Here is a 27,986-nt window from a genome sequence, read left to right on the forward strand (position 1 = left end):
AGAGTCTCCCGGTCAGTTCGGCAAGTTCCATATAGTCCATTATCTTCATCTGCCATTCTTCGATAGTTGGTAAATCTTGGTTCTTATATTGTCCATCTAGGACAACGGAGGGCATAGCTTGAAAACAGAGCTTAGTAAAAGCAAATCTTAGTGAGTCTGGAGGCTTGCTGACATTTGGTGTCTGAATGAATGAGTCTTTATTTGTGTCAGCCATCGGCCACATCAATAAAAGAACAATATGATATACAAAGAATAGAAATAAAAAGTCAATTATATAAAATATACTTTAGTGAATCAATAGTCAAATAGTGGATCTTATTCTGATTGCCCCAGCTAAAAACCTTGCAGCCTTTGCTGTCACCTGGTCATCTTGATCTGCCAAGAGAAAGGACACTCTGGCAGTGGTTGGGCAACCCAGAATGGACAATAAAAGAGGGGGGATAACCTCATTCCTCAAGTGTTTATAAAGAATGCAAGCCAGAAGGGCATGCGCCACCGATTCAGTACTGCCATCTCCACAGGGACATAAGCATTTTTCGTGTGGAATCTGCTGGAATCATCCCTCAAGTGCAGCTGAGGGCAATATATTCAATCTTGCGAGAGTAAAAGCGTGTCTATATTTTAGAATTGCTAGGTTATGCAGGTAGGGTGCCAGCGAGTGGGAAATGGGAAGGTGGAAAAAAGTCATACCATGGGCAAAATTTCCTTATTGTGGCCAAGTTGTTCTGACACTCGATATCATTTAGGTGATGACAAATGAGACTGTTTGCTTTACTAAAACCCAAAGTGAGTAGCTGTTGTGGTGATAAACCACAAGAGTGAACTTTTTGATAGACAATTTTAGACCAGGTGCTCTTGTGACAATCTTGCAGCACTAGGGATATTAGACCGGGGGGATTTGAGTTTAGGCGAAGCCAATAGTTAAGTGTCCTATGCCAGATCAGTACTTCTACCGAGGGAAGATTAGCTTCTAGGCGCAATGATGCATATGGGACACAAGGTGGTGTCTGGATTCTACAGGTATTGGGCTTGAACCACACTATTTCCCCGACAATACTTTCATCATCTGATTACACCACAAAAGCATGAAAATTAAGCCTAGTCTTTACACAGGTCGCTGAAGAAATAACACAAGGGGCTTGCTGGATGCTTTGTGCATTTTAGCAGAGTTAGGCTTGGTTCATATCTCATTGCCTTCATGAAGCGAGAGCGTGGGGAAAAAGACAAGAGAAAAGTTGTGATCTTTGGGAATAATGGGACACAGCAATCTAAAATGTGACATTCAGAAATTATAGTTGGATGCTTCTCAGCTTTGAAATTCCCAGCCAGAAGACATTTACCTAAAAGTTTTATTTGGTTCTTAGTTCATTCGGGGGTTAGAATTTACAAAAAAGCAGGGAAAGTTGTTGAACGGTATATGTTTAGATTTTGATTGCTACTTTGCAATTCCACCTGCAAGTGGCAAAACATGGGGGAGCAGTGGTTGGTGTAACAACTCACCCTGGAGCAGAAAATATTGGTTAAATGGTCCTGCCCAAAACCATGGTGATGTTTTGCTTCATTGGCAACAGGATGGGTGATTCAGAGGAAAGCCACTGTCTTCATTCTTCAGCCTGGTCTGGGACCTTTTTAAACCAATGTTTCTGTAGGCAATGGGGGCTTTCCGGGAGTTTATTTTCTGATGGTCTACTGAAAGACTATCAGCTCTGGTTCTAGGGCACACCTTCCAACATTTTCTCTGATGAAAACAGGGACATTTCTCTCATTCATTCATTCATTCATTTCTACCCCACCCATCTGACTGGGTTGCCCCAGCAACTCTGAGTGGGTCCCAATATATATAACGTCGCCTAGACACCCCAACTTTTACACGGGAAGACACCCGAGGACACCAAAACCTGCATTCCTGTACCCGTGAAAATCTACGAAAACATATATATATATATATATATATATATATATACATATATATATACATACACACACATATATACATACACACACATATATACATACACAGCTCTTCCTGAATGAGTCTCAAGCCAACATTCATGCCCCCCGCCTAGCCGATTTTCGCTGCCCTTTGCTCCTATACGCCGATGATGCAGCGATCCTTTCCTACTCTAGAGTCGGTTTATGCAGAGCTCTAAAGATTTTTGCGGCTTATTGCAAACTCAACCATCTGACAATTAATCATGGGAAATCTAAAGTCCTGGTCTTTACCAGGTCTCGGAAAACTTACAGCTGGAAGTTAGATGGAGTCCAATTAGAACAGGTTTTCAAATTTAAATACCTGGGAGTCTTTTTTCACTACAACCTAAGCTGGAAGCCACAGATACAGTATTTACTAAACAAAGGGAAAACAATACTTTATGCTCTACTCCAATTTTTTGCGGCTGACGGAGCCTCCCACATCCCCTCTGCATTGAAGGTATACCACGCAAAAGTGGTTTCCACCCTCTGCTATGCTGCCCCGCTCTGGGCCCCTGGGTCCAATTTAACATCGCTGGAGACATTGCAGAATCAGTTTCTCCGTCGCCTCCTGAAACTCCCCATGTGTGTGAGCAACGCAGCCATACGTCTGGAGTTAAGGATTGCAACATTGGAGACTGTCATCTGGAAGCGAGTCTTTGGCTATTGGCTGTCCAGCTGGCATAGGCTTCCCGACCATTACCTTTTTCAGTGCCTCTGGCGGGACGAATTTGTTAATCCGTGGGTAGGAAAAATCCATGCCAAACTTCTGAGCATCGGAATTTCCCCAGCGGACTCCCTAAGGATGAACTTACGCTCAGCTAAAAGCCTCATTGAGCAAAGATTAGCAGACATTGAAAATCAACACAACCTTGCCAGAGGTGGGGGTGTCTGCTCCCCCAGGTATCACGGAATAACCCCACCACTTGACCTTCCATCATACATGTCATCTCTTTCATCAGTACCACACCGACTTGCATTTATTCGTGCAAGGTTCAATGTCCTTCCATCGAACCTGCTGAGCCACAGATTTTCCAAGGGTATGGTGTCTCCGCTATGCGTGTGTGATGGGAAAACTGTTGAATCTCTTCCACATATAATGTTCAACTGTCCCCTACATAGCATAGCCAGGACTAAATTCCTGGGCCCTGCTTTACTGCGCTTGGTTGGCAGGCCCGTTGAGTCACACGCCGCACTGCTTTTGCAGGATACAGATCCTTCTGTTACTCTGCAGGTGGCGAGATTCCTGAATGCGGTTATCTCACACGCAAAAACCACCAAAAAACAACAACAACATCAAAATCTAATCAGACAGTTATGATGAGAGTGCATGTCGGATCTCGTCTTCAGTTTTCCTTTCCTGTGAACCGTCCCTTGGAGCTCTCCGGGCCACATCCTGTTATTTAGCTCTGCCCAATGACCCACCCTTGCATCGCAGTGTTCACCTTCTGTTGTCAGATATTTCAGTTTTTAAGCCTTTGTGCTTTTTATGTTTGTACATATTTTATGGGCTAATAGCCGTAAATAAATAAATGAAATGAAATGAAATATACATACACACACATAATAAAACATTAAACTTTAACAAACATCCCTATACAGGGCTGCCTTCAGATGTCTTCTAGAAGCTGCACAGTTACTTATCTCCTTGCCTCAGGAGTCGCATAACTCCATAGTCTCCAACATTGATGAAAATAGGGACATCCTATGGAAAAGCAGCACATTCCAGGATCAAATCAGAAACTGGGGTGGCTTCTGTAAATCCGGGACTGTTGCTGGAAAATAGGGACACTTGGAGGTTCTGCTAGGGTCCCATTCGAACCCCAAAGCAGCAGCATAACTCAGGGCCCCCTTCATCCCCGAACGACCAGTGCATCCCATAGTCCCAACGATCCTCGCGATTCCTGCCGAAACCGTTGTGTAGGGGGCAACACACAAGGCCTCGTTCTCGGGATTCACAGGATGGCCTCACTGAACAGCCCTCTCTGTTCCAGTCAACCTGCAGGTTCGGAGAGAAAGAGAAACAGCTAAACAACACAATGCAGTAGACTCTGGGGCGCAGCTCCTAAAAGAGTTTCTGAGCACCGGAGGGTACCTAAACCCTGGATGCGGATTAAACCCTGGCCAGGCCCAGTTTGATCAGAGAAGTGCAGATGGCTTAACTATACTGCTTAGTTCAAGTATTTGGGGAATTGGCTTCTATTGACTGCTGGATCACCCATCTGCATAGGCGACGTTGTTCCACATCTGAAGGTTGGCTTATAAACTGCTGAAAGTTCAGAATGCGTAATTGCTGTATTGGAATCATTTACTGTGCTTACCTGGACCCCTCCTTTCCCACTGCACATATCATTGGTTCCAACTGCCTTGGGATGCAGAGAAGCAGGGTCATCTGTTCTGGGAGTTGTGGCAACATCTGGGCCCCCTACCCTTCAAACATTATTGGACGTGGGTGGCACTGTGGTCTAAACTACTGAGCCTCATGGGCTTGCCAGTCGGAAGGTCAGTATTTTGAATCCCCACAATGGGGTGAGTTCCCATTGCTCTGTCCCAGCTCCTGCCAACCTAGCAGTTCGAAAGCACACCAGTGCAAGTAGATAAATAGGTACTGCTGTGGCAGGAAGGTAAACGGTGTTTCTGTGTGCTCTGGTTTCTGTCTCGGTGTTCTGTTGCACCAGAAGCAGATTAGTCATGCTGGCCACATGCCCTGGAAAGCTGTCTGTGGACAAACCCCGGCTCCCTCAGGCTGAAAGCAAGATGAGCCCCACAACCCCATAGTTGCCTTTGACTGGACTTAACCGTCCAGGGGTCTTTTACCTTTTTTACCTATTGGAGTGACAAAACCTGACAAATTCCATATATTTCTTAATTGCCAGTAAGCTGCACAGATCCATACAATTGTAGGGATAGATGAGGAGGAGTGCTGGAGATTGCCTGAGCAAGTGGCCTCCAAGGAAAGTTCAGGAGAGGACAGTTTGGATCCAGGTTGATGGTGGTGGGAGACAGGACACAGTCCAGAGGAGGAGGAGAGGTGAGGAAAAGTGGAAGCTGGGAGTCAGGAGGATGAGGAACAGGTGCAAACAAGCAGATGCCCCAACCCTGAGCAAGGACAGGAGACAGACTTAATAGAGCTTGCACATCTCACCTGGGGATCAACATAGGTGGTTCCATCTCTCTCTCTTTTCCTGGATTTTCTTTTCTTCACTATGATTATTGTGACCACCAATAAACAGGCAACAACGGGGAGAAGAAGAATTAACATGAACTCCCAACGTATAATTTGTCCAAGGCCACCTGCAATGTACAATAAGAGTCTCTTGGAATATACTGTAATGAAAACTACAGCATAAAAAAGATTTTGGTATAAGCGATAAAAAAGACTTGGCAATAACACATTGTCAAAACTGAAAATTGTCCAGTAGCATCTTAGAAACCAAGTAAGTTTGTTCTGGGTATAAGCTTTCATGTGCATAAGCTGGGGATGAGCTTTTGTGTATCTGAAGAAGTGTGCATGCACATGAAAGCTCATACCAATAACAAACTTAGTTGGTCTCTAAGGTGCTACTAAGGTCCGTATAGTTAAAGCTCTGGTTTTCCCAGTAGTGATGTACGGAAGTGAGAGCTGGACCATAAAGAAGGCTGATTGCCAAAGAATTGATGCTTTTGAATTCTGGTGCTGGAGGAGACTCTTGAGAGTCCCATGGACTGCAAGAAGATCCAACCTCTCCATTCTGAAGGAAATCAGCCCTGAGTGCTCACTGGAAGGACAGATCCTGAAGCTGAGGCTCCAAGACTTTGGCCACCTCAGGAGAAGAGAAGACTCCCTGGAAAAGACCCTGATGTTGGGAAAGATGGAGGGCACAAGGAGAAGGGGACGACAGAGGACGAGATGGTGGGACAGTGTTGTCAAAGCTACCAGCATGAGTTTGACCAAACTGCGGAAGGCAGTGGAAGACAGGAGTGCCTGGCATGCTCTGGTCCAGGGGGTCACGAAGAGGCGGACACGACTAAACGACTAAACAACAACAAGAACAAAAGATGCTACTGGAAGGATTTTTAAAATATTTTGTTTCAACAAACCCTTCCTTAATGTTAAAGGCCATGGGTGTAGATCTGACCCTGGAGGTTCCAGAAGAACAGAAGAAGAGGCCACAGGGGGCCCATCCAGTCCAACTGCATGCCTCTCACTGGCCAACCAGATACTTTCAATGGAAGCAGGACCTGACTCCGCCTCACTTCTATTATTCCCTGCCTGCCCAGAGCCACTTCCTTGAAGGCCACACCTCAAATCACTTCCTTTGTAGCTAGGAAAAAGAAGGGTGTGGGTGTTAGTTTGAACAGCTTAGTTTTTTTTCCAGAGAGAGAGCAGTGGCAGACAGAAAGTGTGAGTATCTTCCTGCAATATTTATTTTTTACAAATTCATTTGTCTTTATTTATGTGAATGGGGGAGGGAGATGGGGAGGAGAAGGGGTGAGGGCCATAGCTCAATGGATGAAGTTCACAGGCTCAACCCCTGATTGGCATCTCCAGAAAAGGGCTGGGAGTGACTCTCAGCCTTAAACCTTGCAAATCCACTACCAGTCAGTGTAGACAATAGTGAACTAGATGGTTTGACGTCATGTAAGGTATCTGAAGAAGTGTGCATGCACACAAAAGCTCATACCAAGAACTAACATAGTTGGTCTTTAAGGTGCTACTGGAAGGATTTTTTTTTATTTTGTCATGTAAGGCAGTTTCCTGTGTAACTGAAAAATGGTGGGTCTTTTCTGTGCTTGTCACAACAACTATGGAGGTTTTCCATTCCTGTTTCCATTTAGTTTCAAAAACCACAAATGCTCTGCGTGCCCACACACTTCTCCTTGATTCCCTGGTTTTTAGAGATACCCCAAGTATTCACCACCCCAAGCAACGCCTCTCAGAAATGTGGGGTAGGGGGAAGAATACATTTCTCACCTCTATCACTTGTGCAGATTTTGAGAATGTCAACTGAGGTTTCCTTTTGATCTGAAGAACTGCTGACCATGCAGGTGAATGTGGAGTCATTGGAACCTTTTCGCCAGGAGACGTGGAGATCCCTACTGTTGTGGGAAAGCTGGTATTCACCTGAACCTCCAGCTAAGGTCCTTGGGGGATTCCCTTTTCCCCAGGAGATAACAAACTTTTCTTCTGTGGATGCAATGCACTGCAGGGTCACATTGCAGCCTTCTGGAGTCTTGGAGATGTTTTGGGGGAGTATCTGAGGTGCTGGCACCGGCTCTGTTCAATAGAAACAAAGTTACATGAAGTTTGTGCTTCAGTGGCTGCCACTAACTGTGTAAGGCAGTGAAAGGGGAACCTGATGCCCTTGTTCTCTCTAGTTGGCCCTTGAGACTCTTTCAAGTCTGCACCCATGTACACCCTCTGCTCCATGCCCCCCCACAAGTACTTTTTGCCTTTCTGAGATGTATCCTTCAACACTGATAATGACACAATGCTTGGATGGAGGATAGAGAGGGGTGCATGAGTCTCTCTCTCCCCCCCCCCATCTAAACTAGCCTACTCAAAAAAGGTAGAAGGCACATTTGTTGCTCTGCCAAATTTTGCCTTTGTCCTGGAAGAAACGTGGGCTTCAGAATGTGTGATCAGATCCACCACTGTGCTGGGCCCAGGGGGTTAACCCAAGCAACGCGGTCCAGGTCTGGTCCCGAATCCAAGGGTTCTGCAAGGAGTCAGTTCAACAGGGCCAAGGCAGGACACGAGGCAGGAAACCAGGCAAGGTCAGGTACAGGATCACAGGCAGGTTCTGGCAAACAGCAATATTGCTCACACAACCTGGGGCGGGGTCCGACAGCCTTTTATCTTTGTCAGGGTAACGGCCGGTCCTGATCCCCCAGTGACTCACCTCCCTTTCTCACCCGAAGGTGAGCACTCCTCCTGCGAGTACTCAGGTCTCTTCTTCTCCCAGACCTTAGACTCTGCAGCTCAGGAGACGTCGGTGGGTTACTAGACCCAGGGGCTGCCACAGCCCCCCTGACCCAACCAGTAGTGGAGCAGCTGTAAGTGATGGTCCAGTTGAAGGCAACGAGGTCATCCCCGCATCTGAAGCCAGGGCAGACTCAGGCCCCTGACTCGGCCCAGCTGGTGTTTGTTGCAGGGGAACCTGTGCAGGATCAGGCCCCAGACCTGAGAGCCAGTGTGGTGTAGTGGTTAAGAGTGGTAGTCTCGTAATCTAGGGAACCGGGTTCGCGTCTCCGCTCCTCCACATGCAGCTGCTGGGTGACCTTGGGCCAGTCACACTTCTTTGAAGTCTCTCAGCCCCACTCACCTCACAGAGGGTTTGTTGTGTGGGAGGAAGGGAAAGGAGAATGTTAGCCACTTTGAGACTCCTGAAGGGGAGTGAAAGGCGGGATATCAAATCCAAACTCTTGTTCTTCTTCTTCAGACTTGGTCCAGATGCCACCTGAGGCAAAGGAACTGGTGCGGCCTGAGACTCCTCTGGTTCCTAGTCTGAGCCCGAGTCCCAGGCCATCACAACCACAAACTGATGTCCAAACTAGTGCCTGAAATCTACAGTCACTCCTTGACATAAGAAGAGTCTGCTGGATCAGACCAGTGGCCCATTTAGTCCAACATACTGTCCTCACACTTTGGGAAACCGACAAGCGCAACAGCACTCTCCCCTCCTGTGGTTTCCAGCAACTGGTGTTCAGAAGCATTACTGCCACCAACTATGGAGTGGTCAAGGTTGGTGACCATCACAGTCACCTCTGGGAATGAGTTCCATAGTTTAACTACTGTGTGCGCTGCAAGGTCATGTTGTTCATTCTTGCAGCTGAAATTTCCCCCCACCCTTGACATGTCCTCAACAATCTCCTCCCGATATCCAGTAGACGATATCTGGCTTCTTCAGTTTTCCCATCTCTGGACTCACAAAGCTTACCATTTCTGGGATGAATGACGTCCACTCTTCCTCCCTGGACTCTCTTCACCCGATGGATTGGATCCTCTGCTGCTTGACTTAAAGTGCCTTTAGGGAGACAAAGAGGGTGGGAAATATTGTCCAGGGCTCTGTTTCAGGTCCCCTATTGCTTTTGCGAACTGAATTTCTCCCTCCCTCCCTGCCAGTGCTGAAGGATTTACCAAAGGCAGAGAAGATCAGATGGAAGTCAAGAAGGGTTAGGAAGCTTCTGTGAGTGACTTTCATGGCCGGTTCTCTCTGGGAATGAATCAAGCTTTCAGTGTTTCCTGGAGAGGGGAGGGGGAAAGAGAGGTTGGCTTACCCCAGTTGCAGTCCACTCCTTTGCTATCTGCAAACTACAACACAGAACAGGTGCCAATGGAGAAACATCCGCCAAGCCGTTGCAAATAAATGTAAGGCTAACGACTGGGAAGCCATAAAAATGAACCATGTGACATACTTGCTCTCCCATAAAATCACTTTACAAGTATTTAAAAGTATGAGTCAAGGTTAAGTAACACCTAAATTACAGTCAGGCTCGCTATCCTATGAACAAAATGAGTTCTTTAGATCTGTGCGCTCTCTCTCGCTAGTCCTATTTAGTGACGCTATGTGTGTTTCTGTCCTGTTTTAATCTCTGGCATTATCACTTATTCTTGTATCTGCCTTATTGCAGGGCAGATTCGGGGGTAAACCATACATGGAACGAGTCTGCCCCTGCGGCTTGATGGAGGTAGAAACTGTCTCTCATGTCTCGTTACGCTGCCGTTTCTACGGGGATAGACACTCGGTATTTATCACTCCTGTTATACAAAAATCTCCAAATGGGTCCTAACTTAAATGTCTAAAACTCCTGGTAGAGGACAAGGATCTAGAGATTATGCTAAGGGTGGCCAAATTCTGTGCGACTGCCCTAAAACTTAGGGAACAAGCTGCACTACCAAAATGATTAAGGTTTTAAATGATAATTTTAGGTTATATTTTAATGATCGAGATTTTTTTTTTTTTAACTGCCGCTAAGATCAAACCTCTCCATTCTGAAGGAAATCAGCCCTGAATGCTCACTGGAAGGACAGATCCTAAAGCTGGGACTCCAATACTTTGGCCACCTCATGAGAAGAGAAGACTCCCTGGAAAAGACCCTGATGTTGGGAAAGATGGAGGGCGCAAGGAGAAGGGGACGACAGAGGACGACATGGTGGGACAGTGTTCTCAAAGCTACTAGCATGAGTTTGACCAAAGGGTCTTTTCCAGGGATTCTTCTCTTCTCATGAGGTGGCCAAAGCCTTGGAGCCTCAGCTTCAGGATCTGTCCTTCCAGTGAGCACTCAGGGCTGATTTCCTTCAGAATGGAGAGGTTCGATCTTCTTGCAGTCCATGGGACTCTCAAGAGTCTCCTCCAGCACCAGAATTCAAAAGCATCCATTCTTTGGCGATCAGTCTTCTTTATGGTCCAGCTCTCACTTCCATACATCACCACTGGGAAAACCATAGCTTTAACTATGCAGACCTTTGTTGGCAAGGTGATGTCTCTTAAAACTAACTATGAAAATGGGGGGAATGGGACCTTGCTGAAATAAAAGTTCCTCACCAGGGAGGGAGAGAGGGAGGGAGCCTGTCTGCTCTCAGCCAGGACGGAGTTCCACAGAATCGGCCCACAGCACTGGATGCAAATGGCCAATGGTGGAGACATGCTGTGTTTCTGAGCCATGGGGGGGCACTAACAAGAGACACCCCCCCAAGACCTCAAAGATAAGGGTTTAGGAGGCTCTTATTGTATCCGGGACACAATGACTTTGTGAATTAAGGCAACCTGGTAAGATGTGTGGGGTATAAATTGTAAAATTATCATTATGGAATGGGACGTCACTACTTTCATCGGAGAAATGCTGGAGTCAGAAACTGGATCGTTTTTTATCAAAAGAAAAGAAATACAACGAGAAATCCAATTTCAAGCAATACTTGCTTTCTGGCGCCATCTGCTGTTGCATGTTTAAAACGCATTCAAATCACATTTTTGTGAAGAATGTAGCTGAGTCCTCAATCCGCTCAGAGCTGCTTCCTTGAAGGCCACACCTCAAATCACATTCTTTGTAGCTAGAAGAAAAGAAGGGTGCTAGTTTGAACAGCTTCTTTTTTTTAGAGAGAGAGCAGTGGTGGACAGAGTGTGAGTATCTTCCTGCAATATTTATTTTTTACAAATTCATTTGTCTTTATTTATGTGAATGGGGGAGGAAGATGGGGAGGAGAAGGGGTGAGGGCCATAGCTCAATGGATGAAGTTCACAGGCTCAACCCCTGATGGCATCTCCAGAAAAGGGCTGGGAGCGACTCTCAGCCTTAAACCTTGCAAATCCACTACCAGTCCGTGTAGACAATAGTGAAGTAGATGGTATGACGTCATGTAAGGCAGTTTCCTGTGTAGCTGAGAAATGGTGGGTCTTTTCTGTGCTTGTCACAACTTCCAGCAGAAGGAGTATGGAGGTTTTCCACTACTGTTTCCATTTAGTTTCAAAAACCACAAATGCTCTGCGTGCCCACATACTTCTCCTTGATGCTTTTTAGAGATACCCCAAGTTTTCACCACCCTAAGCAACACCTCTCAGAAATGTGGGGTGGGGGGAAAGAATACATTTCTCACCTCTATCACTTTTGCAGATTTTGAGCATGTCAACTGAGGTTTCCTTTTGATCTTCAGAATTGCTGACCATGCAAGTGAACGTGGAGTCATTAGAACCTTTTCTCCAGGAGATACAGAGGGTGAACGTGGAGTCATTGGAACCTTTTCGCCAGGAGACACAGAGTCCTGACATTGTCAGAAAGTTCATTCTTAGCCACAACTCCAGAACCCGGAGGCCTTATTTCTTTTCCATATGATTTTGAATGTTTCTTCTCCATATGCATGGCACTGCAGGGTCACATTGCAGCTGTCTGGAGTCTTGGAGATGTTTTAAATCACTGAATGTAGCAGTCTTTAGGTTTTACAAGCCTTTCACGCTTCCTGGAAGAAAACGTGAATTGAAGCACAGCCACCCTTCGGATTTTGGGGTGAATTTTGCAGTAGAGTTCCCCAACCAACAAATGTGGACAATATGTGTCCATTAATAAAACGAGTGCATTAAATTGCATGGATTAGTTAAAATAACACACGAAAGGGAGGGTATGAAATCAACAGTGTCTTTAGCTATACAAGCCTGTAGTATCTGGTATCTGGAGGTAGCATAGCTGTCAACGTTTCCCTTTTTTAAAGGGAAATTCCCTTATTCTGAATAGGATTCCTCACAAGAAAAGGGAAAAGTTGGGAGGTAGAATGCCTCTGTCAGTGGAAGGTCCACATTTCCACTAAGAGCTTTCAACAACTCCTCCTCCATTTTGAATTTACCTAACACCCTTTCTAAGGGACCCCATTTAAGAGTCCTCTTGTGAGCTTCTGGAGGCAAGTTTAATCTTCATTGAGTGGTAAACTTATTTCTCTTCCCTCCAGACATTTTCTGCTACAACTCCCATCTGCCCCTGCAGTCAGAAGGCCCAATCATCTGAAGGCATATATTTTCTTTATTTCAAAAATAAATACACCAGTTAACACTGTAGTGCCTGAGGTTTCAAAAGATACATCTGTATTATTATTAGCAGAATTTTTATACTGCTTTTCGGGCAGACCTCAGAAGCAGTTTACATAATATTATAACAACAATAAGCATCACATTTTAAAAAAGAATAGTTATAATAGATATAATATATTATTAATAATAATATAATTTCTTCATTTGGAAGAAAAGCTGTTGCTACTTCAGATGCCCTCAACTGTCCCATTAAAACTGGAACATCCCATTTCCCCACACAGCAGCACAGTGGCCCAGATTTTCGCCTTAACATGTTGGAGGCTATGCATTTGGTAGCACCTCAAAGCGGTTTGCAAAAGATAAAATCAAGGAAAAAAATACAGCCTGCCTTTAAAACAGAAAAAAGTTAAAATACTGAAACAGATTAAAAGTGATGTTGTTGTTCAGTGTCTTTATAAACGACTGTGAAGGCACCTGCTTGAGTTCCACAGGCAGGGAGTTCCAAGGTGCAAGATCTGCCATGCTATAGGGTTGAGTTCTTACACCCACAGGGCTGATATTGTGGGACACCTGTACTAGTGCAATTCTGCCAATCAAAGCGGATGAGTGGGCATATGTGAGGTTAGGCGGTTTTGTATGTAAACTGCTCCCAAACTGTTAAGGGCTTTATATACAGGCAACTCTCAATTTGCACGGGGATTGCGTTCTGGGTCATCTCGCGCTGCAGTGCAGCCCAGCCCAATCCAACCCCATTATGCGCTTTTATCCCCTACTATGCCCTGTTATAAGGGACGCGGGTGGCACTGTGGGTTAAACCACAGAGCCTAGGGCTTGCCGATCAGAAGGTTGGCAGTTCGAATCCCCGCAACGGGGTGAGCTCCCGTTGCTCAGTCCCAGATCCTGCCAACCTAGCAGTTCAAAAGCACATGAAAGTGCAAGTAGATAAATAGGTACCGCTCTGGCGGGAAGTAAATGGCGTTTCCATGCACTGGTGCGCCAGAAGCGGCTTAGTCATGCTGGCCACATGACCCGGAAGCTGTACACCGGCTCCCAAGGCCAATAAAGCGAGATGAGCACTGCAACCCCAGAGTCGGCCACGACTGGACCTAACGGTCAGGGGTCCCTTTACCTTTACCTATGCCCTGTTATGCCACCACCCCATCAAGGTGTTGCTTTGATCATGCACAAAACAGCCATTGCCAGTCCTAATATGAACACCTTGAAGTTGGCAGGACATTGGCCAATTGGCAACCAGTGCAGAGCTCTGAAAAGGGGGCGTTTGTGCGGACAAAGCCACACACCTATCAGCGATCATGCTGTAGCATTCTGCAACAACTGCAGCTTCCATATCAAGAGAGGAAACCTGCATGTTGCAGCAATCCAGTCTTGAAGTATATGAACTACTGTGGCAAGGCTTTCATGGTCTGGGCATGGCCGTAGCTGTCAAAATAGCTGCAGTAGGTAAAAGGCACCTTTTGCCCTGAAATCCCTAACAATGGCTTTATGTAGATATGAAATAGAACCCCAGAGCATAGTTCAGCCTCCACAGCTGGAGACAGCAATGTTTCTGAAGATCGGTTGCTAAAAGCAAAGGCTCAGGCAGCATTTCCTCTTTATAAGGGTCCCAGGAGGGGGAAATGAGCAAAGCCAAATGATGTTCCCAGTAGCTTTTCCATTGCAGCTACAGGATCAGAGAAATCAGAGAAAAGTCCCTCTTCTTGATTTTCACCCTGGCCCATGAGCTTTTTCGGACAGTGTTCTCCAACAGGGTGGGTGGTGGCAGTGTCGTTGGCCATCTCCCCCAGCTTGTCTGGCAGTCACTCGGTTTCTTCAGTCGGGTCCTCAGCTCTGAATCCAGGATAGCTAGCTGCAGTCACAGCTGCAGTCACCGGCATCTGGGGCAGACGCTGTGCAATCAGAAATGGATTCATAGGCTGGTGGTTCTGAGCACAATGTACCTTCTCCTCCATTCCGGTCAGCCTGCAGGTGGAGGAGAAAGAGGAGCAGTTAAACAACACGGTACAGGAGATTGTGGGAAGCAGCTCCCGAAAAAGCATTGGAGCCCACCTAAACCACCAACTCAGCCACAAATTCAGCAAAAGGCAGATGACTCAACTATACCTCTTAGTTCAAGTGTTTAGGGATAGCTTAAGGTCCATGAATAACCATAGGTCAGAGTTCCCGGGCCCTAAGGAAGTCAGATTATCCTCCACCAGGGCCAGGGCCTTCTCAGTGATGGCTCCGACCTGGTGGACTGCTCTGTCCCATGAGACCAGGGCCCTGCAGGATTTAAGCTCCTTCTGTAGGGCCTGTAAGACAGAGCTATTTTGCCTGGCTTTCAATTTGACATTAGCCTGATCTTTTATTCTCCTTCCTTCCCTCCCCCTCCCCTTTTTATGAAGATTACCTGCTCTGGGATCGCTAATTCTCCCCTGGTCTCTTTGCTCAAATAGGACTAATTTAGCCAGCTAGCCCTGGTGATCAGCTAATGTTTATTGGATGGATTTCCCCCCTAAATTGATTTTTGAATTCTGAATTTATTGATATTCATGTTTTATACTGTATTTTATGATGTTTTTTGTTGCATCAATTAAGTGTTTTAAATTTGTTGTTAGCCAGTTTTCTGAACCGGGAAGGGCAGGGTATAAATAAATTATTATTATTATTATTATTATTATTATTATTATTATTATTATTATTACAGGTTCCTGGATCTCTCATCACAATTAAGCTAATAACAGTTTGTCTGTGCTCTTCTGCTTTAGTCAGACAATATTGTTTTAAATCTATTAGAATTTAATGTTTTGGCCAACAATATAATCAGTATTTTAGAAAGAAGGAAGAATAGGTTTTTTTGGTGCGGGGAGTCACCAAACGATGGAGGCAATCGAGGCCAGACATTTTTCAGCCTGAGGCAAAGGAGCAGATGGTGCTGCCACCCCTTATTAAATGTACAGAAGTCTGCCAGTTAAATCTGACTTTGAAACTGGCCGCAGGGCACTGTCCTCTACTGCACCTGTGGGAAGCAGGATAACTTATGTGGGGGGCAGTCATCACCAGTGGCGTAGCGTGGGGAGTGCAGGGGGGCCGGCTGCATCGGGCGCAACATCTGGGGGTTAGGGTTAGGGGGCGCAAATCCACGGGTTAGGGGGGCGCAAATTACTTGCCTTGCCCCGGGTGCTGACAACCCACGCTACGCCACTGGTCGTCACAGACTCTTGAGAGCCAGTGTGGTGCAGTGGTTAAGAGCGGTGGACTCATAATCTGGTGAACCGGGTTCGCTTCCCTCCACATGCAGCTGCTGGGTGACCTTGGGCCACTCACACTTCTTTGAAGTCTCTCAGTCTCACTCACCTCACAGAGTGTTTGTTGTGGGGAAGGAAGGGAAAGGAGAATGTTAGCCGCTTTGAGACTCCTTTGGGTAGTGATAAAGCGGGATATCAAATCCAAACTACTACTACTACTACTACTACTACTACTACTACTACTACTCTTCTTCTTCTTCTTCTTCTTCTTCTTCTTCTTCTTCTTCTTCTTCTTCTTCTTCTTCTTCTTCTGCCAAAACCCCTGAAGTCTCTCACTACCCTGAGATGGTGGTGACACGTAATAGTAGCACCAAACCATCACCCCTTATTTTCTTGACATACGCATCTCACCTGGACCCCTTCATAGGTAGAGGGGCTCATTGCTGTACTGTCGGGTGCAAAAACCATCAAAAGGCGGTTCATTATTGGGTTCTCGGGTGGTGGACGGTACGCCATCTCCTCTTGTGCCACAGAGGGAATATCTGCAGAGTGCAACATGAGACACGTTCTTTAGTCCTTGGCAATGACCAATCCCTGTCTTCCAGGATACACAAATGGAAGGTGGGAACATATTTGGCAGGGAGCCTCCATCACAGTTGAGATGGAAGGAAGAGTAATAGAGAGGGTTCTACCTGTGTTCCTCTGATTGGATTTCCGCGCCTCATAACACCTGCAGATCACCCCCAAAATACATATAAAGGGTACAAGAACACCCAGTATGATACCCCACCAAGAGGTATTTTGTTGAATGCTGCCTGGAAAAATGCTGCCTGGAAGAACAAAACAAAAAAAAGAACCTATTGGAACAAGAACATAATAGCTACTGCCAAAGTGACCTCTGCCCCAACATGTGACCAAGAGCAACAGAATAAATAACAGAGAATAAGTGAAAATGCCAATCGGTTTCATTTGTAGGGAAATTCCATAACGGCCAAAGTCATGTTTGTAAGCTCCTTCATGTAATATTTCTCCTATGATCATCTGATAATTGTCCTTAGCATAAAATGAATTGTCAGCTCGTCCCATGAGAAAGCCAATCTATCAATATGACAAGGGGTCATTAAGCTGTTCACATGTTTTCTCAGAGAGGTCTTTAACTGAACTTTACGAGGGTGGGAAATTAGAGAAATTCTGAGTTCCCGGTTCTGGTTGTTTCACTTACATGTTTAAAATGCTATATTGAGAAATGGCTGCCGGTTACTGAAAGCTTTGGAAAACTATATTTTATTAGGGGCTGCCATCCCTGCCCCCATTGATCACCAACTGCCCTAACTCCTCCTCCACCTCCATGCCAACCCCTACCCACTTGCAACCACACTATGGACCTCACCCTGGTAACCATCCCTCACGGTTGATTCAGCCATTTTGCCATACCTCCTTCCACCCCCAGGCCTCCCATCACAGCTCCTTCTACCCCACCTCCCTGCCACGCCAACCCTGTGGCCCTTCCTCTCCCCGTGATCCTACCAAAATTCCCCTATGTCCACTCCATCACCCATTGCTCCTGTTCCCAAATACCACTGCCTGGAGCAGAGGGGAACGGAAGAGCAGAAAGTCTTTCTCGCTTTAGCTGCAGGCTGCTGAGAAATTGACGGTACTTTAAAGGGTGAAGCACCCCCAGTTTCCAGCCTCAGTTCTATGGAAGGCCTGAAAGGGACTCACTGTCTTAAACCCCAGAAAAAACCATTGCTGCCAGTCCGTGTAGACAATGCTAAGCTAAATGGGCCAGAGTTCTGACTCTGTAAGAAGCAGCTTTCTGTGTGCCTGAGAAATTGTGTGTGCAACTTTCGACAGAAGTCAGGATGTTTCCCATTTGTGTTTTCCTTCAGGTTTTTTTAAAAAAATGTTCTGCATGCCTGTGCACCTGTCCTTGAATTTCCAACCCTTAAGGATATCGTAATTGTTCACTGGCCCAAGCAGCATCTCTGGATAATTTAGGGTGGGAGGAAAGATTGCTCACCTTCATGACTTTTAACTTCATAACGTTCATAATCCTGGCAGATTCCGCGCAAGTCAAACCAAGCTTTGTTTTGATCTGCCGGATTGCGGACCAGGCAGGTGATGAAGGAATGGGAAGAGTCTTTTCTCCAGGAGACATGGAGATTCCTGCCGTTGTCAGAAAATGAGAAACTATCTAAAGCTCTCACGTTTTCCCAGGAGATATTGTACATTCCTCTTTCATATGTCTGGCACTTCAGGGTCACATTACATCCCTTTGGAGTCTTGATCAAATCATAATAGGAGATCCTTGGTTGTGGTGCTGGGTCTGTTCAACACAAAAGTCATGTGAGGTTTGTGCCTCATTGGCTGTCACTAAGGGTGTAGGGCAGCAATGGGGGAACCTCAGGACCAGGGGAAAATGCACCCCACTAGGCCTCTGTATCTGGTCCATGGGACTCTCTCAAGGCTACCCCAGGCTGTTAAGATTTTTACCCACCCAAGCTGCTCAGTAGTAGCACTATGGTTGTTTATATCACGTGAGTGTCTGAGAGCATGAGACAGAATGTCTCAGGATTGTTGGAGAGTTTTGTTTCGCTTCTGTGTGTGATGCTGTTCTGTACTGCTGCTGAGAGAGCACAGACATGCTGCTGGATTCTTAGCATTTAGACTGTAAATAAAGTAGTTTAGAGCTACTGATTGTCTCTTTCTTCTGCAGTGAGATGCCAGAAGATGAGCGTGCTCCTCTCTGGAGAGAGGGGGCGCTTACCACCTGTCTCTCTGGACTGAGGAAGATTTACAGCCAGAGAGTGACCATCGGAGAGATGTCCCGCTGTCTTGGGAAGGTGGTAGCCTTCTTGGGTGTTTTTCCAACACAGGCATCCCCTCTGCTCCACACTTTGCTTGAGTGTGATTTGCCTTGATGGAATAATACAATCATAGAATTGAAGAGCTGGAAGGGAGCCCAATGATCATCTAGTCCAAGTCCTGCAATGCAGAAATCCCAGCCAACTAATCCCTGGCGGCTGGCCATTCAGCTTCTGCTTAAAAGCCCCTAATGAAGGGGACATCCACCACTTTGGTTTGTGTCTTCCCCTCTGGAGCAGCAGAAAACAAGCTTGTTACTTTTCCTACACCGTAGCCCTTCAGATATTTGAAGATGGCTATCGTCTCACCTTTCAGTCATCTCTTCTCCAGGCTAAATAGTCCCAGCTCCTTCAATATATCCTTCAACTCTGAAAATGATGCTTGCTTGCTTGGAGGGATGGAGGGATGGAGGGTTAGACATGGGTGTGAGTTTGAGAGGCTGTGTAGATATTGGCCAACTCTACAAAGGTAAGAGTCACATTCTTTACTCCGCCTACTTTCACCCCTCCCACCACCACCATGTGGCCCCAAGAAGATTCCCTAGGAGGAATTGTGGCCCTCAGTCTGAAACAGAGGTGTTGATGTGGGCCCCAGATTGTGGGTGCTCAGTGGCGTGCTTGCGTGCAATGTGATGTCATGACATTATGTCACACGCACAGCGCTCCGCCTCCACTTCCCTCTGCCCCCTGCCGTGCCTCTGCTGACTCACCAGCACCATGGCGGTGACCGGGCCAGGGCCTCTGCCATGGGCCTCTGCCCACTGAGGCTGCAGATGCGCCCCATCAAGATGGTGCCTATGTTGCTTTGTGAGACATCGCACGCACGGCACGTTTTTGTCACCCGGCTGGGCTCCCACAGGGGAAATTCTGTGGGTCCCGAGGCGCCCAGGGCCCATCAGAGATGGTGCTTATGGTCTGAAAAAGGCTCCCCATTTCATCTGATGACCATCCTTTTCCATGCTCAGCTCCAGCACAAACTCAAGAATGGAGAAAAACCATTGCTTACCGTAAAGAGTCACATTAAAAAAGTGGTCTTCAAACTGTTCTGCATCAAACCAGACACGAGCTTTATAGACTACAGCATCGTGCCTCTCCATCTCCCTGATTGTAAGAGTGGTCCTGTCAGCCATCAGCAGCCGACGTGCAAATATGTGCCCCGACATTACATTAGTCACAAAATCATTTTCCCCAATGAACCTATGACCTTGTAGGTTCATCCATGTTGCGATCCACGTGCTGAAATTTGACTTCTTCAGCTTCCAGTCTCTGAATTCACAAAGGCGATAGGGCGTTCCGCTTACAGGGCTAATGACGTCCCATTCGATTTTCTCCACTGGTTTTCCCGGGGGGACCTTTACGGGAAAGGAGACCTGTCCTCCCACAACTCCCTTCACATGCTGGGATGCATTCTTCGATGCTTCACCTGAAGTGCCTTTGGGGAAGCAAAGAGGGGCGCCATTGTTGTTTGCATATGGAATTTATACCCCACTCTTCCTCCCAGAGGCGGGGCTAGTTGCTCCAGCACCCAGAGCGGCGCACATGTTGTGTACCCCGTGGGGGCGTGGGGCTATCGTCCCAGGGGGGTGCACTCCCCCTGGGATCCCACCCGGGGCGGACTTCAAGGGCACCCACCACACCCCACTTTCTTCACCAGTGCTTCCTCCTACAATTGAAAATATTTTTTGTTTAGTAATGATATTGGAAAGCTGTTACATGCAGATACAAAGAAACTCAGAAGGGAGGGACTAGAGGAAGTCAATCAATATGTACATAAGGTTGGGCTTTTAAAGAATTAAGTTCGTTTTTATCGTTTATTTGTTATGGTGGTGGGTAGGATGATGTTTCTCGTAATGTTTTCTTCTTTGACGTGCTTTTTGGTTTTGGTTTTTGTTTGTTGTTCTGTTATGTGATATTTGTTATAATCGTGGAAAACCTAATAAAAAATAAAAATAAAAATGAAGGAGCCCTAAGCAACATCTCTGTCCAGAATGTCAACGTGGGGGAGTCATTTTCAAAACAGTTACAGGCCACATTTATATCAAACTCTCCAACTTTTCTGAGATGAAAATAGGGGCGTTCTATTCAACATCTGTCTCACTCCCTATATATATGCACTGCCAAAAAGGGGGAAAGGGCAGGCCTGGCTGAGCTGCCCTACTGGGACTTACTTTTAAGCAAACATGCAGTAATAACAATAACAATAACAATAACAATAACAATAATAAATAATAATATCATTATTTATACCCCACCCATATGGTGGGTTTCCGAAGCCACTCATCAAACAATAAAAACATCCTAATAAAGGGCTGCCTTCTGATGTCTTCTAAAAGCCAGGTAGTTGTTTATTTCCTTGACATCTGCTGGGAGGGCATTCCACAGGGCTGGTGCCACCACCAAGAAGACCCTCTGCCTGGTTCCCTGTAACCTCACTTTTCGCAGCAAGGGAACCGCCAGAAGATCCTTGGAGCTGGACCTCAGTGTCCGAGTAGAACAATGGGGGTGGAGACGCTCCTTCAGGTATACTGGACCTTTGAGGCCATTTAGGGCTTTAAAGGTCAGCACCAACACTTTGGTATTTGGTGCTTTGAAACATACCGGGAGCCAGCGTGCTTTAGGGAGCTAGTGTGTTGTATGGTCCCAGCGGCCACTTGCGGTCACCAGTCTAGCTGCTGCATTCTGGATTAGTTGTAGGTTCCGATTTAAAAGAGAGGTAGTTTCATAGTTTTTGTAGGAGAGGAAGGGGAGCCCAGGTAGCAGCAATGTTATGGCCCCAGCTTAAACCACAATTTCCCATGGCACAGAAACAAAGTGGGGTCGCTTATTGTTATCCACGAGTGCCAGGGCTAAATAGGAGCACTCGGAGACTCTGTTATATAAGACATTCAAAGTCGTAACATTTTCTACCATATTTTGAAGGGCTAAAAAGAGGACACATTGGCCGACTTCTACATTTAGCTACCAATCACTATGACGACTCGACCCATGAAAAAGAGGGTGTGTCCTGGAAAAAGAGGACATCTGGCAACCCTAAATTGTTCCCCCACAAAAGAATCCTATGATCATTGTTGGTGCTGAGGTTTTTTAAGAGATCCTCCTTTCCCCACACAGAACTACAATTCCCAGAGTGGTTCAACAACTGATCTCTCATCCTAATGAACACTTTAAAGGCTGGAAGCCTTTCAGGTCCCATTCTGATAGATTTGGCTTCAGCTGAGAACTGAATGGAATTCCTGCCTCCATACCCACCAGTTTTGAAGGACTTACCAAAGGAAGAAGAGATCAGTAGGATGAAGGTGAGAAGGACAGGAAGGCTTCTGTGAGTGACATCCATTGCCATTTTTGTCTGGTGACGCAGCAGGTCTTGGACGTGGTTCACAGAGTGAGTGGCAAGCGGAACGGAGTTGGTTCACCCTGTTTGCAGCACACACCTTGGATTCTTCTCTCTGAAAGTAGCAATGCGGGAGAGAGGCTGGCGATGTCAATAAGAGTTTTCTACTGTCATTTCCAGTCATTCCTTCAAGCAGGAAATCCTCTGCCAAGCCCTTCAAGAGAAATCTGGGGTTAGCGAGTACATACGACCAATTACGTCACCTCCTTCCATGAAACCACGTGACCCCAATTGAAAAGCATCTGTGGAATATCAGCAACAGTTAACCCTTAGGCAGCCTCACTATCCAATAAACATAACGAGCTTTCAGATCTGCTCTCTGTTTTTAAGTGACACAGTATATCTTTCCCTCTCACTTTTCGCTCCTTGGCTTTGAAGCCACTTACTGTTGAAACCAAGCAGCTGCTTTTATTATTTTGTGGTTACTTCTCCTGAATTTTAAATGGTTTATTACCCAGAAACTCCCCGCCCCAGGAGAAACACTTGTGAAGAGCAGCATTTATAAATGTTGTTAATCTGTGGATTAAAGCTGCCCTAAACCTTTTTGCAAGCCCTCTCAGCTCCAAGTTGCTCCAAGTTATTTTCTCCTGTAACGGAAGGGTCTGCACAACAGCTGTGATTGTTGATAGCTTTCAGCTAGAACCCCTCCTCTTTTTATTTTCTGTACACTCTTCTAAAGCCACTGCAATTAATGGTCCTCCTGTGTGATTGTGGAAGTGAGTTCAGTGTAAAATGAATTATGCATTGTGTGACGAAAGGCTTCCTCTTACCCTTCAGGTTGTAGGATCTGAATCAAGAAGAATTTGGCCTTAAATTAAGTGTTGGTTGTGCTCCGAGCCCCCAAACCCAGCCCTCATGGAAATAAAGACACAGTCTTTATTTAGGAGACAGTTTAAATGTTAATGGGCAAATTTTGGGCACAACTTTATTGAATACACAGATGTGACTGGTATTGACTTAGGCACTGGTATCAGAACGATATCTGGCTCCTGCCCCACCCTTCAGGAAGCCTGGAAGGCTAAACAACCAGCAGGGGGATCTCCGTCAGTGTATATTGACTGTGTTCCCGGGGCTCCTGGCATGGCCTTAGCCCCTCTCCGGGCTTCGGATGAGATCCAGACCCCCGGATTCCTTTAACGGAATACCCTATTCATTGGAGGAGCAGGTGATGGCCGCACCTCCCCTCCCCACATTCCCCTAAACCAATGCCTAACCACCAAACCGTACAAGGTTGTGACGATTGCTAAGAGGTAGGCAAAAACCAAGTGGCCACAGCCAATCTGCCACATTGGGAAAAATTCTTACCCGGCCTGCATTCCAAAACAGGTGACCAACTGAAGTCCAAAGCAAGGCCAAAGGTAAAGGTCAAGGGACCCCTGACCATTAGGTCCAGTCATGACCGACTCTGGGGTTGCAGCACTCATCTCGCTTTACTGGCCGAGGGAGCCGGCGTACAGCTTCTGGGTCATGTGGCCAGCATGACTAAGCCGCTTCTGGCGAAGCAGAGCAGCGCACGGAAACACCATTTACCTTCCTGCTGGAGCGGTACCTATTTATCTACTTGCACTTTGACGTGCTTTCGAACTGCTAGGTTGGCAAGAGCAGGGTGGGTGGGCGGGTGTTCGGCAGCATGAAGTAAAGGGAGGTTCCTACATCACACTGCCAAATAGATATCCCCAACCTTTGCCACGATGCTGATTGGCTAAAGGCCAGTGGCATAACTGTGGCACCACTGGCTTGGAGCAGGGCAAGCCCCACCCACAAGCCAGTTGGGGAAGATTTTCAGGGACTGAGCACAACATGGACCCTCTGTTAGGAGGATCCAACTTGCCAAGCCTTTGCTTGCATAAACTCTGTTTGGATGAGGAGAAAGACAGTCCCTCTCAGGTTGTTGTGAGGTGTGTATCTCAACACGCATGCATGTCCAGCAGGCTGGTGTATTCAGCAAACAATTCCGAGAGGAAATCTCAGCATGGGTGTCTGTCGTGAATATAATAATAATAACAATAATAAATTTTATTTATATCCCGCCCTCCCCAGCCGAAGCCGGGCTCAGGGCGGCTAACAACAATAAAACAGTATAAAAGTATAGCATAAACAACACTCTAAAATCATTCATTATAAAATTAATTAATTCAGGCCACTGGCAACCATTGGGCCAGAGCTCCGTGAAGATTGCTGAGGGAGGGGGTCAGGCTGTGCCCTGGCCAAAGGCCTGGTGGAACAGCTCTGTCTTGCAGGCCCTGCGGAAAGCTGTCAAGTCCCGCAGGGCCCTAGCCTCTTGGGACAGAGCGTTCCACCAGATCGGAGCCGCAGCCGAAAAAGCCCTGGCTCTAGTTGAGGCCAGCCTAACTTCTCTGTGGCCTGGGACCTTCAAGATGTTTTTATTTGATATGTGTTTACCCTTAATCGTATGCTCCATAAACAAGTCACACACTCCAGGAAATAAGGAATACATGAAATGAAGAGAGACAGAATATATAGATGCTGCTTCAGGGAGACATGGGTATGGGGGCAGCAAATCATCCGATACATACGCACCTTAGACCTAAAGCGTAAAAGAGTCTCTGACTACTCCAAAGTCCAGAGAGTGGTTGCAACAATGTGCCACAGACCCACACTATGAAGAGAGAAAATAAAGGAGGGAGATGCATATATTTGATCTTGCAACCTAACGGAACACAAAATTAGGGATTAGAATGAACGTGAGAACTATTTTACTCCTTGGTGCCATATCTGTACAGAACCCAGTTCTTTTTTTACAGGAAGGCATTATTAAACTTTGCTGGCACACAGCAGACTAGTTTGTGGATGTTTTGCATTGTGCATTTGGAGGTCATGATATTTACTCATACCATTGTTGTAGCCGTGGGTTTGTGGTTCTTGCTTTTGTTGCCAAACTCTCTTTCGAAGATGCCCAATTTACAGGCTCTTCTCTTAGCTCGTGGAAGTGACTTAAATACATGGACGATGTGTTTTGTGATTAAAAGGCTCCCTCTCGTTAGAGCTGCACACTGGATTCGGCCAAGGCACAAACCAATTTGGGCATCTTTGGAGGGACTCAGGTGTTGGAAGATATGGTTAAAGAGATCGACAGATTGTTGTGGGTCGAGTTGGATGAAGGAGGGTGGGCATTGCCTCAATAACTGAGATGGACCAGTGGTCTGACTCATTAAAAGGCAGCATCCAGTGTTTGGGAAATGATGGTTAGCATCTGTGCTTTCTTTGACTTTCAACAGAAGCATGGAGGTTTCCCATTCCTTCTTTTCCCTGGATAGGTGTGAGTTTTTTTAATGCTCTGTGTGCCTGGGTACCTCTCCTTGAATCCTTCATCTTTAGGGGTATCCCGAGCATCCAAAACACCCTCATGATTCAGAACTTCTGGGTAGCAATTGTTGGGATACTGCCAGGGAGATGGAGGCATCAGGCAGGCCCCCAGCTGGCTCCAGCCACCGGCCGGCAGCCGGACGATCACCGGTCTCCCTTGGAACAACATCAATCAGCGACATGAGCCTCAGATACATTTAGAGACCCGTGGACGCTCTATCAGCAGAGTGAATAAATCTTCTCACAGCAGAAGCGGCGGACAGAGCCACGTGTAAGCATTATTTGACAAGCGTTTATTCAGCATAGTTCAGGAACAAAGGAAAACATGTCTGCTTCCCTTTATCTCCAGCAAAACAGCAGCAAAGCAAAAGCAATACAGTGGTGCCCCGCAAGATGAATGCCTCGCAAGACGGAAAACCCGCTAGACAAAAGGGTTTTCCGTTTTGGAGGTGCTTCGCAAAACGAATCTCCTATGGGCTTGCTTCGCAAGACGAAAATGTCTTGCGAGTTCCTGCGGGGTTTTTTTCCTCTCCCCCCCCCCTTTTCCCAAGCCGCTAAGCCGCTTAACAGCTGATCCGCTAAGCCGCTTAACAGCTGATCCGCTAAGATGCTTATCAGCTGATCCGCTAAGCCACTAAACCGCTTATCAGCTGATCCGCTAAGCCCGCTAAGCCGCTAATAGCGCTAATCCGCTAATCCGCTAATGGGCTTGATTCGCAAGACGAAAAAAACGCAAGACGAAGAGACTTGTGGAACGGATTCTTTTCGTCTTGCGAGGCACCACTGTATACAAAACAGAAATTCCCAGCAGACTGCTGGAATGTAAACAGGCATGTGACACACAACAGTCATGCCTGTTCCCTGTTAAGGTGGAACAGAACTATATCCTAACAGCAATGTGAAGGTTAGGACACCTTTCTCTCATTCAACGCTTGTGCAGATGTTGAGCAAGTCAACTGAGGCTTCGTTTTGATCCGCAGGATTGTTAGCCAAGCACGTCAAGGTGGAGTCAGGGGAGCCTTTTCTCCAGGAGACACAGAGTTTCCTGCTGTTGGACAAAAGCTGGTATTTAGATGAACCTCCTGCTGGGGCCCTGGAAAGATTGCCTCTTTCCCAGGAGATATGATACTTTCCCTGACGAGGTACCTGACACCACAGGGTCACATTGCAGCCTTCTCGAGTATTGGAGTACACACGACAGAGTATCCATGGTACTGGCACTGGCTCTGTTCAACACAAAGAGAAGTCATGTGAAGTTTGTGCCTCGGTGGCCATCGCTAACTGTGCTGGGCAGTGACAGAGAGACACAGACCCTCCAAGCATCCTTAAGAGGATTGCGCCCTGAGGCACTCCACACATCAAGGAGTGGCGCAACGACATCTCCCTCCCTAGTGACACCCTCTGTCCCTGACCAGAGATAAAGGAGCACAACCATTTTCGGGCTATGCCCTGTATCCCCACATCGGTGAGGCAGTGGTCCAGAAGATCATGATTGACCATGTCAAAGGCTGCTGACAAATCTTAGAGAATCAGCAGTTCTGACCCGCCTCGATCCAGTTGTCTACGGAGATCATCTGTTAGGGCGAACAGAGCCGTCTCAGTCCCCAAACCAGGACGGAACCCAGACTGAAATGGATCTAAAGCTGATGTTTCCTCCAGAAACCTACCAAGCTGTTCAGCAACCGCTCTATTGTCAGGGAATGGTCTGGATCTGAAGAATGCAGACAGATCAGTCTCTCTCAGAAGAGGAGGGGGAATATTCGCGCGTCCTCTGCCTCCAGCCTTTTCAGAAGCAGAGAGACAGGCAGACCCAGGCACAGAAGCTGAAGAGATTAGGGAGGAGCTACCCAGCTACGAGATAATGACAAGAGATCCAGAAGGCAGGGGGAATTGGGAGACACAGCAACTGAGAATTTGGGGAAACCCCCTCCCCACTCAGAGGTCTGAACATATCAGAGAACAAAGGAGGCAGAGAGGGGGAGGAACTTCCCGTTGGAGCGCTTCTTGCTGAGGAAGTAGGGAATTGGATTCAGAGTAAGCAACTGCCCTCCTTGCGGAGAGCTGTGTATTTTGTGACTGCAACATGAAACCGTAATAAAAGGACTATAAATCTGTCAACTGCTCGTTAATTCTTATCTGTGAAGTTACCCAAGGGAGGGGAGGACTCCCTGAGCTTGACAGCTATAAGATAGACATGTAGAATGAGCACATGAGTCAAAACAAAGAAGTTCTAGTAAAGACTGTCCTCCAAATATTCCTAGGGTGCTCTCCCCCCCCCTCTTGCTGGAATCTTTCCTTTCAGTCTGATCCATTTATAGCATTTCCACCCCTCCTTTTTCCTGCAAGGAGTTCAGGGTGGTATACCTGGTTCTCCCCATCCTTGCTTGATCCCCACAATAACCCTGTGAGGTAAGTAAGGCTGAGAGGCAGTGACTGGCCCCCAAGGTTACACCCACTGAGCTTCATGGCTGACTGGGAGGATTCGAACCCTGATCCGTTTTCAGGTCCTAGTCTGACACTCTAAGCACCATACTGGATGTATGCTTTCTTTGGGGCAGCATAGAGGTGTGTGCATGCATGTAGAAGCTACCCTACTCTACAAAGTCCATAATTCACATTCACATTTAGCTGTGATCCCTGCAATTGGGCCAGATGACCTTCCAACTCTACAAATCTCAGATTAATTTAT

At 46.7% G+C, this 27,986-nt stretch overlaps 2 protein-coding genes across 4 annotated transcripts in view; both read right to left on the bottom strand.

Annotated features, from left to right (window-relative positions):
- Positions 1 to 313: 313 nt before the first annotated feature.
- LOC310694273 (uncharacterized protein) overlaps positions 314 to 27,986 on the bottom strand; it is an 82,566-nt gene continuing 54,893 nt past the window's right edge. Inside the window, exons 1-6 of one of the 2 annotated variants that reach the window (XM_083477370.1) lie at positions 9,092 to 9,391; positions 8,892 to 8,978; positions 6,926 to 7,228; positions 5,117 to 5,265; positions 3,529 to 3,970; positions 314 to 1,850 (exon numbers count right to left, since the gene is read on the bottom strand). In XM_083477370.1, the coding sequence (XP_083333496.1) occupies positions 3,776 to 3,970; positions 5,117 to 5,265; positions 6,926 to 7,228; positions 8,892 to 8,978; positions 9,092 to 9,155 (798 nt within the window). In that variant the 5' untranslated portion in view covers positions 9,156 to 9,391 and the 3' untranslated portion in view covers positions 314 to 1,850; positions 3,529 to 3,775. Of the gene's footprint in view, positions 1,851 to 3,528; positions 3,971 to 5,116; positions 5,266 to 6,925; positions 7,229 to 8,891; positions 8,979 to 9,091; positions 9,392 to 27,986 lie in introns of those variants that run through there. The other variant, XM_083477369.1, reaches the window with a different exon arrangement.
- Positions 12,445 to 22,159, bottom strand: LOC310694235 (uncharacterized protein). 2 transcript variants are annotated; one of them, XM_083477266.1, is made up of 6 exons: positions 21,847 to 22,159; positions 19,586 to 20,011; positions 17,736 to 18,041; positions 16,408 to 16,545; positions 16,127 to 16,257; positions 12,445 to 14,450 (listed from the first exon to the last, which is right to left on the bottom strand). In XM_083477266.1, the coding sequence occupies exons 1-6, from the start codon at positions 21,917 to 21,919 to the stop codon at positions 14,334 to 14,336; spliced, it is 1,191 nt and encodes a 396-aa protein (XP_083333392.1). In that variant the 5' UTR covers positions 21,920 to 22,159; the 3' UTR covers positions 12,445 to 14,333. The 2 variants fall into 2 exon arrangements, with proteins under 2 accessions (XP_083333392.1, XP_083333393.1); XM_083477267.1 differs by having other exon boundaries at positions 16,408 to 16,530; positions 21,847 to 22,158.

This window comes from Podarcis liolepis (assembly GCF_965112155.1).
Source record: "Podarcis liolepis genome assembly, chromosome: 15".
NCBI classification, from domain to species: Eukaryota; Metazoa; Chordata; class Lepidosauria; order Squamata; family Lacertidae; genus Podarcis; species Podarcis liolepis.

Coding starts and splice junctions, on each gene's coding strand:
- LOC310694235 (XM_083477266.1), bottom strand. CDS start 21,919: ATGGCAATGGATGTCACTCACAGAAGCCTTCCTGTCCTTCTCACCTTC. Junction 20,012..21,846: donor ACTGATCTCTTCTTCCTTTG/GTAAGTCCTTCA, acceptor GCTTCCCCAAAG/GCACTTCAGGTGAAGCATCG. Junction 18,042..19,585: donor TTTTAATGTGACTCTTTACG/GTAAGCAATGGT, acceptor TGTGTTGAACAG/ACCCAGCACCACAACCAAGG.